Source organism: Bufo gargarizans, chromosome 4, assembly GCF_014858855.1.
Source record: "Bufo gargarizans isolate SCDJY-AF-19 chromosome 4, ASM1485885v1, whole genome shotgun sequence".
Lineage (NCBI taxonomy): Eukaryota > Metazoa > Chordata > Amphibia > Anura > Bufonidae > Bufo > Bufo gargarizans.
In genome coordinates, this window is record NC_058083.1 from 466800449 (window position 1) to 466812630 (window position 12182).

General features: G+C 43.3%; 1 protein-coding gene across 1 annotated transcript in view; it reads left to right on the plus strand.

The window, feature by feature from the left end:
- The first annotated feature begins 2443 nt into the window (after nt 1-2443).
- The window catches only part of MACROD2 (mono-ADP ribosylhydrolase 2), a 2142907-nt gene continuing 2133168 nt past the window's right edge, over nt 2444-12182 (plus strand). Inside the window, exon 1 of the mRNA XM_044291259.1 lies at nt 2444-2522. Coding sequence (XP_044147194.1) covers nt 2444-2522 — 79 coding nt within the window. The remainder of the gene's footprint in view (nt 2523-12182) is intronic.

Below are 12182 nucleotides of genomic sequence, written 5' to 3' on the forward strand. Positions count from 1 at the left end.
TGGGGAGTATTTATTTGGCCCCGTGCTGGACACTATCCTAGAAAAGGCTATCGATAAAGGTTTCCCTGAAGAAAAGCGTACAAAAAGGAAATTGCTCTTTCGTCCCCAGTTCAATCAAGGAAAGTCCTTTCGGGGGAAAAGGCAAAACTGGCCGCTGGAGATATGCAAAAGAGGGACGGGGTAGAGGATATCTTCTTAAACCCCAAAACGAAAACGGCGACAAACAATGACGTCAGGATAGGGAGAGGACTAAAGATCTTCTACCCTCAGTGGAAATCCGTAACTTAAAATCCTTGGCCCTTAAACATAAAAAAGGATGGTTACAAGATAACCCCCCCCCCCCCCCCCCTCCAGAAAGATTCAAAATCTGTCATCCGGCACAGTTATTGTTAATTTGGGAAGGGATTCAGGACCTCCAAAAATTGGGAGTAGTAGTTCGTCTCCCAATCTCAACAAGGTCAGGGCCATTACTCAAACCTGTTCCTGGTAACAAAAAAACAAAACAAAAAAAAAAACGGGGGGAGGGGGGCGGCTTATCGAATTATAATAAATTTAAGGGATCTCAACAAGCATGTTACCTACAGGAAATTCAAAATGGAATCCCTGAGCTCCACCATCCTTCTAAAAAATAATAAACTCCCTGATGTGTACAATCGACCTAAAAGACGTGTACTACCACGTCCCGATCCAAACAGAGTCTCAAAAATACCTAAGGTTCGCCATAAAAGATTCCATGGGGAACCTAGCCCATTTTCAATTTGTCGCCCTCCCCTTCGGGATATCCTCTGCCCCCAGGGTATTCACCAAGTTAATCGTAGAAATTATCGCCTTTTGAGAACTCAAGGTCTTACAATTGTCCCCTACTTAGATGACTTCCTAATCATATCAGACTCTGAACAGCAGATAAAAATAGATCGAGACAGGTTTTGTGATCTTTAAAAAAAAATCTAGGATTGATAATGAGCTTAAACAAGTCTTGTCTATCACCAAAAACAAGGGTAACATTTCTGGGAGTTCTTTTAGATTCCACAAAAAAAAGTCCTTTCTGCCAGTAGAAAGGATAGGAACTATCCCAAAAAACGGTCAGTTTTTTTTTTTATTTTTTTTATTTTTTATATAAAAGGAGACTATTCCATCAGGGAGACAATGAGTCTCTTAGGGCAGATGACAGCATGTATTGTTGCAGTTCCATGGTGTAGGTCCACTACAGAACCCTCCAAGCTTGGCTTCTGAAGAAATGGGACAAGCACCAAACATCACTAGACCAAAGGATTCGTATCCCGGGACATGTAAAAAGCTCCACACTCTGGATTCAAAAAAATCTAAGGAAAGGTGTAGAATGGCAGAAAACACCAGCAATTATTATCCACACCGACGCAAGCGGCACAGGCTGGGGAGCAAAGGTCAATACAAACTTCTATCAGGGAATCTGGGCTACGGAAATAGCAATGCGATTCTCGAACTATCGTGAGCTCAGAGCAGTATGGGAGACCCTTAAAGGCAGCCTCAACAGAAATGGAAAACAACCACATAAAGATCTTCTCAAACAGTATCCTACCTAAAACATCCGGTGGGTATAAGATCAGTAAAACTAAGGAATCTATCTGAAAAAATATTCTCCTGGGCAGAGAAGAAAGTAAAATCAGTCTCTGTCATTCACCTAAAAGGATAACAGAACTTAATAGCAGATTTCCTGAGCAGGACCACCATAGATTAGGGAGAATGGTCCTTAAACATTGAGATATTTAACCTGTTGGTAGAAAAGTGGGGTCTTCCATCTATAGACCTATTTGCATTCAAACTAAACGCAAAAGTCCCATTATTTGGCTCCCTGAACCCAAGGGACAATCCCTGGGCAATAGATGCGTTTTCCCAAAACTGGAATTGGGACCTCGCTCATGATTTTCCCCCATTCCAGCTAATACCCTGGTTTCTACGGAAAGCCATGCAAGAGTTGGCAAAACTAATCTTAATAACCCGGTTCTGGCCCAAGAGAAGTTGGTTCTCCATACTAATGAAACTATCTTCACAGGAATATAGAAAAAGAGGAGTGTAGCAGCTCTCACCTGCCCTTCCTTTAGTTGTGAGCACGGACAGCCCGTGTCAGGTGCGGGCGGCAATGGAGAAAAGAAGTTGAGAAAATCCAGCTCCACTTAAAAAGGAATAGGCGTTTATTCAGCTTGCGGTTAAAAACTCATCCGAGGATACAAAATAGCAGTCTTGTCTAAGCTTTTCGGGCTACTAGAAACCTAGTAGCCCGAAAAGCTTAGACAAGACTGCTATTTTGTATCCTCGGATGAGTTTTTAACCGCAAGCTGAATAAACGCCTATTCCTTTTTAAGTGGAGCTGGATTTTCTCAACTTCTTTTCTCTATCTTCACAGGAACAATTAATTCTTCCACCCGATCTCGCATCCACATCCGGAGCTCTTCAAGCTAACAGCATGGATCCTGAATCCGACATCCTAAGAGGCAAAGGCTTTTCTGAAAAGGTAATATCTACTCAAGGCAAGAGGAAAGAAAGTAACCGCTTATATTTACCTCAAAATATGGAAAAAATTCTGTACCTGGAGTGGAGAGGACACACCTAACCATTCAGAGCCCAATATCTAGAAGATCCTATACTTTCTTCAAAGGGGTCTAGAGCTGGGCCTCAGACAATCTACCCTGAAGGTTCAGATTTTAGCCCTAAGTGCCTTCTTTGACATTGAACTGGCCAGTCATAGATGGATCAGGAGATTTATTAGATCCGCATCTAGGCTATGACCTTCAGTCAGACCCCAGATGCCTTCCTGGGACTTAAATACGGTTCTTAAAGGACGTACAGGGGCTCCATTTGAACCATTGGAGGACAGCTCCTTAAAGAACCTTTCACAAAAAAAACAGCTTTCCTGATGGCCATATCATCAGCTAAGAAGTTAAGCGAAATCCAGGCTCTTTCAATTCGTGACCCATACCTCACTATACAAGACAGAATAACCCTCAGACTAGATCCAGGGTTTTTACCCAAAGTAGTAACAGATTTCCATAGAGACCAAGAAATAGTATTACCTTCCTTCTGTACAAACCCCAAAAATCCTGGGGAGGAGCAATTCTACTCCCTGGATGTCAGAAGAACTGCTGTCCTCAAATACCTAGAGAACACAAAGGATTTACTCCAAGTGGATAATTTACTTGTCAAATTCAAAGGGAAAAATAAGGGCAAAGCCGTATCAAAAGCAACAATCGCTAGATGGATCAGACTATTTCAGATTGTTAAAAAATACAGGGTATTAGTTGCCCCATAGGAATTGAAGCCCATTCTACCAGGGCAATTTCCTTATCTTATGCAGAAAGAGCAGGGGCTTCTCTGGAACAGATATGCAGAGCCGCAACCTGGTCTAGTATGAATACTTTTGTAAGACCCTATAGATTGGACTTATCCAGATCCTCGGATCTTTCATTCGAGCGTAAAGTATTACAAGCCATAGCCCCCACTTAATGTTAGTAATCTGGTAAGTCTCTCGTGTGTGCCGTCATGGTGGTGAAATGGAAAACCGGAATTAGACTTAGCGGTAATTCAGTTTCCATGAATCCACCATGACGGCACAATAACCCACCCCAAAAATTAATTATATGGGTATGAGGAAATACCCCCCCCCCCCCCCCAAAAATAAATAAATATATATAGGTATTAGGATATACCAAAGAAAAAATAAATAAATGCATGTTACACTTGTGGGTCGAAGCACTGTAATCTGGAACTCGCTGGTGTATGGTATGGTGTGAGGGGTCAATTTAACCTTTTTCTCTGTTCCTGCCCCTACAGAGGTCAGGGGTCAATCTCATGTGTGCAGTCATGGTGGATTCATGGAAACTGAATTACTGGTTAAGTCTAATTCCATTTTTTGAGGTATCAATTTCTGGTAAATTTAGGGATTTTTTTTTTCAAAAAGTGAAATATGTTGACTCAAATTAATGACATAAAGTACAATGTGTCACGAGAAAACAGTCTGAGTTATTACCACATAAAGTGACACATGTCAGATTTGAAAAAAATGGCCTGGGCAGAAGGGTGAAGGGGTCAGTGGCGTAGCTTGGATAACCAGCACCCGGGGCAAGCCAAGTATTGTGCCCGCCCCCCCCCCCCAACCTGTGACCACACCCCTTTTTACAAATGTAGTAATCACCTGCAGTCCTATGTAACTCCACAGATAACACAATGATAACTCTGAGTACAGATAATGTAGTAGATGGGTGTGATGCCCCAGAATTCAGAACACACACAGTGTGACCTGAAGTCTGGGGCAGGGCTGAGGCAGTGTGGGACAAATTCTATATACCCCCCCACCGGGCTATTTGGATGGACATAACATACATTGCTATGAAATATACAGGACAATAAAGCGGCATACCTGTTACATCCAGTGACATCTCCTGTGATGTAGGCTTTCCTCAGCGTCTTCATTCGGAGATAGGATAGTCATGATACCTTCTTTCAGCCGTGTCTCGTCTCTGTAGAGTTTCACAGAATTTTTTTAGATTTCTCACTTTACTATCATCCTCAGATAACAGACCTCCCCTCCTCATGTAGTGCCCATAAGTATAATGCCCTCTGAATAATTATAATATATAATGGACCCCTCTGTATTATTATTGTAATAATTATGGCCCCCTCTGTATTATAGTAATAATTATAGCCCCCTTCAGCCCCTCCAGCATACAGTCCCATGTAAAATACATCACTCCTCCTGCCTTCATCCCCTCCAGCATACAGTCCCATGTAAGATACAACCTTCCCCTTCCTTCAGCCCCTCCAGCATACAGTCCCGTGTAAGATAAATCACTCCCTTGCCTTTAGCCCCTCCAACATACAGTCCCATGTAAGATACATCCCTCTCCCTTCAGCTCCTCCAGCATATAGTCCCATGTAAGATACAACGCCCAGAGGATGCCATCTGCCATCTCTGCTGTCCATATACCAGTCCTACCAGTATTACTCCTTCATATACCGCCTGGTCACCCCACACCTAACAGTCTGTCACTTGTGTATTAGGTGGGGTGACCAGGCGGGCAGGCGGTATATCAAGGGTTAATGCTGGTAGGCCTGGCCTGGTGCATGGACAGCAGAGATGGGCAGATGGCATCCCCTAGGCCAGTGATGGCGAATGTATGGCACGGGTGCCAGAGGTGGCACTCAGAGCCCTCTCTGTGGGCACCCGCACCTTGGAAAATGTCTATGGTGCATCAATATGCCTTGAACTTTGCCTGCTATTCATCAGCGCAGGAAGCACTATGAAAGGCACAGACAGCGCATTGAATGTAGGCAGGCTATTATAGCTAAATGATAAAGTACATAGAAGATATACTACATTGGTATTCAGGTTAAATTGCTGTGTTGGCACTTTGCGATAAATAAGTGGGTTTTGGGTTGCGGTTTGGGCACTCTGTCTCTAAAAGGTTTGCCATCACTGCTCTAGGCAGTGCTCTCTGCACCCTGACTGCCACCTGCTTGGCCTGGCTCTAATGGCACTTCACTGCCTGGTGCTGGACTATCCGCACTGAGTGACTCAGTCACACTGTGACACTATCACTCAGTGCTGATAGCCAAGCACCAGGCAGTGAAGTGCCATGAGAGCCAGGCCAAACAGGTGGCAGTCAGGGTGCAGAGAGACAGTACTGCCCATAGGATGCCATCTGCCTATCTCTGCTGTCAATATACCAGGCCAGGCCTACCAGCATTACCCCTTCTTCACCTTTCCGCCCGGAAGGTGGGCGAAGCCGATCAATGAAGTGCTGTACTGCCGTGTGCACCCTGGTGATTCATCAGGGCGCGCGCTCCTTCTACTGAAACCGTTCTTCGCGCTGCGCAATACAGCAGAGCAGAGCAAAAACTAAAGTTAACAGAATTTTTTTCCGTCAGCGGCCAGTGTCCCCTGCAGTCTGGTGGCCGGTGCAATGCCCCCCCCCCACTATGCCACTAGAAGGGGTTAAACGTTGTGTTAATAATATACAAAATGCTGCACCAAATTGTGAAGACTCTATTGCAGTGTTTTAGAAATGCGTTGTCTAAACTCTTTATTTTATACCCCTTCATACAAATATAAATTATAATATTGGGGCACAAATAAGTCTAAAGCAATATAATTCAGGTGAGCAGTCACTAGGAAATTAATGACTCTACCCAAGCCCTGCAAAAAGTGAGCTGGTAGGTTATAGGTTGTCCAGGCTACAGATATTGATGACCTATCCTATCCTTGAAGTTGTCCGGGCAACTGGCATTGATGACCTATACTCAGGATAGGTCATAAGTACTGGATCGGTGGGTGTCTGACATTCCGCACCATGCAAATCAGTTGTTTAGAGGGGCTGCAAGGCTCTTACAAGTGTTGTGTCCTCTTCAGTGTTTAACAGAAATGTGTCGCCAAAAATGTCCTCATTTTCGAATCTCTTTCCTGAACATGATTATGGGGGCGCCCATCTTGACTGAGCTGTTCTTAACAGCATTTAGAAAGCTTTAACAAAACTGCTTTACGGTATCACAATGGTCCGGAGAAGACCTCATTGACTTCTATGGGAGAGTTTTCTAGGCATACTCTGACCTGTACAGAGGTCATTGTACAAGGAAAGAATAGAGAAGCTCTGACAATCACCTATTGCGAATGGTGGATCCTGTCTTATCTGTCATTCCAATCCCGTCTGTAATGCTATCACCTCTGTGTATAAATAAGCAAAAAACTGCAGTAAAGTGACCATCAAGAACAGACAAAGTGGAGCCTATTAGGCTTGGTGGCCATTTGGAAAACTGCAGGATTTTATGGTTTCTGTTTTTAAATATAGATATTGGCATGGAAAATAAAAAATAACCCTATCAGAAATTCTTTTAAAAATGTTAAACCTAAAAGCGTGATTTAAACAATAAGTTATTTTCTGATGACACCTTCCCTTTAACTGCACACCTTGTAAAAATAAAGACCGGCACTCAAACGTGTCTGAGGAAGGCTAACGTGGCCGAAACGCATCACATGAAACTATAATGTGACAATAAATCGCCACGTTTATTCAACTGAGTGAGTGCCGGTCTTTATTTTTACAAAGATTTTATGGAGTTCCTCTCCTAAGACCCATGCACCATGAACATCTACACCAGAGTGCCGACCCATTACCTTGGATTTAACTGCACACTGTCTCCATTGTAGTGGTGGTGCAGTGTAATTTAGTTGCATAGAAGCGTAAGCTGTAATTACACTGCACTGCCACTATGATGTACACTGCGCCTCGGCCCCTTAAGAGCCGATTGGGGGAAGTTCCAATCTGATATTGATGACTTATAGTGAGGATAGGTCATCAATATGTGTAGCTTGGGTGACCCTTTTAATTTGCCCCAAAAATGGCTCCCCACAGGGTATTTAATGCTTGAAACAATCATAGAACTTGAGTAAAACTGCACCAGAGAAGGACTGATCTAGTATTTCTAGGCTAAGAGCTTACTCATGATTGCTGTGTCCTCTCCGTGGCAGCCAGAAGGTTAACCTGGAACAGTGTTTGATGGTGTTTCTGGAAATGCCCTATAATTTTACAGGGGTGTGCAATAGGTTTGTATACAGTTAGATTAGCTACTTAGTAATGTACTCTCTCTGTAGCTGTAATGCCCCTGCAAACCAGTCTCACATGCAGTCACATGGCCCTGCTCATCGTGTTTGTCTCCTGCTCATGTGATGTCTCATATTTTGAAAATGTGGACATCTCACCCTTAGGCCTCCTGCACACGAACGTTTGCGGATCTGCAATACACGGGCACCATTCAGTGTGCATTCCGCATCACGGATTCAGACCCATTCACTTTAATGGGTCCGCAAATCCGGAGATGCGGAATGGTGCGGCACGGAATGGAACCCTACAGAAGCTCTACGGAGTGTTTACGTGGGGTATCGTCCCGCGCTTCTGTTCCGCAAAAAGATAGAACATGTCCTATCTTTTTGCGGAACGGCCGGATCACAGACCCATTAAAGTGAATGGGTCAGCAATCTGCTGCGGCTGCCCACGGACGGTGATCGTGGGTTGCGGCCTCCATTTTGGGGGCCGCAGCACGACCTCTGGGTGCACACGTTCGCGTGCAGGATACCTTGGTGTGCTATGTGATGTCACAATCTCCATTGCTCCCTGGCTTTGCTTTTTGCCTCTCTATCTCAAGTTATTTGTTTGACATGCTATGCTGCATATAATACAGATTCACAGACCAAAATAATAGAAGAGCAGGCGAACGGATTACAGCACTGCCTTAACATTTGTAATAGGGGGGTGTATAGGCAGCTGTAAATGGAAGCAATGTCTGTGAGCAGGTAGAATAATAATTGGAACTTATAGTCCTTTGCATTTATTATCCCACCCACAGTAAGCCCTGGCAGCATTAAAACAAAGGTAAATCAATGATAAAGATAGATATGTCTATGACTTATATGATATATATGACGTATGTATGTTCCGCGATCACTCAAAAACGCAACCATCAATTTCAACGAAACTTGGTATACACATCCCTTGCTACCTGGAAAGAAATCTTGTGGGGGGTCACAGCTCTCTAGGACGTACCGTTCCTGAGATATTCCCAAAAAATGACTTGCATTAGCCAAAACAAGCCTGGAAGTCTTTCTCTTCATATGCCAATTGCCATACACACAGTCACATGTCCCTTATCAGCCAATAGAAAATCGCAGGCCCTTAGTCTCCACATACACACAGTTTTACTCCAGGTTTCCATAACAACTTAGCCATTTTTCTTCACCTCTGCAGGTCAGCTTTAGGCGAGGGGCTACATGACACATAGGGCACAACTACAGAGCTACATGTGTCACGCAACATTTTTTATGATAGTCTTTGCTGTTGCACTGCCCCATGTGACATTCTGCGACGCGACAGTCGCAGAAAAATCTATCTTGGATTGAAAAATCTATCTTGCAGTATTTCGCTGTGAGACACCATAGCCCAGTGATGGCTAACCTTGGCACTCCAGCTGTGGTAAAACTACAACTCCCAAGATGCCCCCCTTGCTTGGTTGCTCTCAGAACTCTATAGAAATAAATGGAGCATGCTGGGAGTCGTAGTTTCACCACAGCTGGAGTGCCAAGGTTAGCCATCACTGCCATAGCCCATCATTATAAAATTTGTTGAGACAAAATGTCACGCGACACATGTCGTCGTGTAGCCCTAGCATTAAAAAGACAGAGTGCTGTAGAGGTCACTGTTAAAGGGGTGGGCACTGTGGAGGTCACTGTTGAGGGGGCAGGGGCCACTATTAAAGAGGCAACTGCTGTGGAGGTTACTGTTAAGGCAGCAGGGTACTGTGAGGTCACTGTTAAGGCAGCAAGGTACTGTGAGGTCACTGTTAAGGGGGCGGGCCCCTGTTGAGGTCACTGTCAAGGCAGTGGGGTGCTGTGAAACTCACTGTTAAAGGTGCTGGCTGCTGTGAAGGTCCTATTTTAAAGTGGCGGGGCACTGTGGGGGGCGTCAATGTTAAGGGGTGGGAGACTGGAGTTCACTGTTAAAGGGGCGGTGTGCTGTAGAGGTCACTGTTATAAGGGATACTGTCGCTATCTTTTAACAACACATTAAACATTAAATGAAATAGATGAAATATACCCGTGCGAAGCCAGGTCCTTCTGCTAGTCAACGATGGAGACTTCTGATCTATGGTAACTGGTTAGCTTTGAGACATGTATAGGTACTCCCGTGTTTTTTATTTTTATTTTTTTTATAGACTTCTAGAAAACGGCTTTAAACATTTATGGCATATTGATGGTATACGCCATAAATGTCCAATAGATTTGGAACCATCTCACCAGCACCTCCTATTGGAAGTGGCTCCCTATGAGTCAAGATACAACTTTCCAGCAAGCCTTGGGATTTGACAAGGGACTATAGCCAAGCCAGATGTCTATCCGTAGACCGCTGTTTCAGGGTGCTTACCCTTTATCAGTACAAAGTAGGATTCTGACTGGTTCAGTGCAATGTCTTGGAAACTGCTTATGCAGGTTGCTGAATATCCTTAGAGACCAGTCCTGTATGGAGACTTACTAGAAATACTCCATCGTATGGAGACTTGTTGGCAATGCTCCATTGAAAATGAATAAGCAAATGGCTATCTACTAAGAAAGAAACAGTCTTGCCAGCGTCACCTATTGGAAGTGGCTCTCTATGGGTCAAGATCCAACTTTTTATGAAGTACTTTCATTAGGTCTCCATACGGGACTGGTCTCAAAGTACATTCAGTACCCTGCCTAAGCTGATTCCATCACACTGATATTCCCAGAATCATACTCCTTACTGATGAGGGGCAAGCATCCCGAAACTGCTCTCTGCAGATGGCTATTTGGCTTGGCTATACTCCCTTGTCAAATCCCAAGTCTGGTTGGAAAGTCACAACTTGACTCTTAGGGAACCACTTATAGTAGGTTGCGCTGGCGAGATGGTTCTCTTTCTTGGGAAATAACTGCATAAAATATAATGATAGTACACATATATAGTACACATAAAGTATACATTGTCCTTGACCTGTATTAGCACTTTAAATTGGCGCTGGTACTTGTGATTTTAGGATTAAAGTATTGTCTATTCATATTCATACTCTGGTGAATTAATATTCCAGCAGCGATATATACTTGCAGTACCATCATTTAACTCCGAGCAATAAGCTGGCCGTTTTTCAAAATGTAATTTAGCATTTATAAATAAATGATGTCATTTAAAAGGGGAGAAACAACTGAAATGAAATTAGATGATATTTAATAATTTATTTTCCCTGCATTGCTGTGATAACGTGTATTATGTTTCTTAATAATAAATGTTATCGTCAAACACTTTAATTTTGTTGCGAGATGAAGTATAATTAAAAGTTTATACTATGGTTAATTTGTATGTTTTAATTTCATGAATCTGATTTTTTGTTTAATTTTCTTTTCTTTCCACTTTTTTGTTATTGTACATGTATCTGTCCTAATATAATTGCAATAATAGGATGCGATGAATTATCAACCGAGAGAAGCAAACTGTTTCAGTCAGTGTGAGCTTCTCTAATTTCTGCTGTGACTAGTCAGAGAAGTACTGCTCCGAATTCTAGGAAAGAGGATTCATTCTGTGGCTGTCAGGGTTAGGGGGTAGAGGCACCGCTGAAGCTAAGTGGCAGGGTCCCGTTATGACTTCCGGTAGAGGCTGGAGCTTGTGGTCCTGCCGAGGAAGGTGAGCGAGAAGGTGACTGTTTTTATAAACACTAGTAGAAGGATGAGCCTGTGGTGACTATTAGAAAAGAGGAAACCTGCTGTAATTACTAGGTTAGTGATGACGACTGCATTGAGGTCCTTTGAGGTTCTGTAACACAGTAGTAGTCAATAAATCTGACATTTTGTAAGCTTTTAACCACTTGGATACCAGAGGTTTTTTTGTTTATTTTTTTCCCTATCTTCCTTGAGCCATTACTTTTTTATGTTTGCATTCACATATCCATATTAGGGATTATTTTTTGCAGGACAAGTTGTACTTTCTAATGCCACCAGTTAATATGGCATGGGAAGCAGGATATTTTTTTTTTTTTAATGGGGTGGTATTGGAAAAAAAAAACTGAATTCCTCTAGTTTTATGGGGTTTGTCCCTACGGCATTCCCTTTGCAGCAAAACTGACCCATCCCCTTCATTCTCTGGGTCAGTACGATTAATATAATATATAATATAATTAATATATAGATATAGATATATATAGATTAGTGTAAAAATAAAAAAATATATACCGTATTTTTCGCCCCATGAGACAGTTTTTTGTCCCCTCCAAAGTAGGGGAAAAAATGCCCCTGGGTCTTATGGGGTGAATACTAATGAAGTGCTTCCATTTTGGAAGCGCTTCATTAGTACCGGAGGACCGGGAAGCGGTAAAGGATCTGCACTCGCCGCTTCTTGGTCCTCCGCTCTGTTGTCTGCTGTGCAGGGTTGCGCACCATGTGACCTCACTGTGCGCAGCATTCACAGCTGACAGCCGAGAACCAGGAAGAAGAGAGCGCTGGTGGTGAGGAGCAGCGGCATCCAGGTGCAGGAGAGGTAAGTTTATTTTTTATTTATTATTTGCACTGATGGCTGACATGGGGCATGATATGGGCTGATTGGAGGCATTGGGGGTCTGATCTGAGGTTTGATTAACATTGGGGGTATGATTGCTAG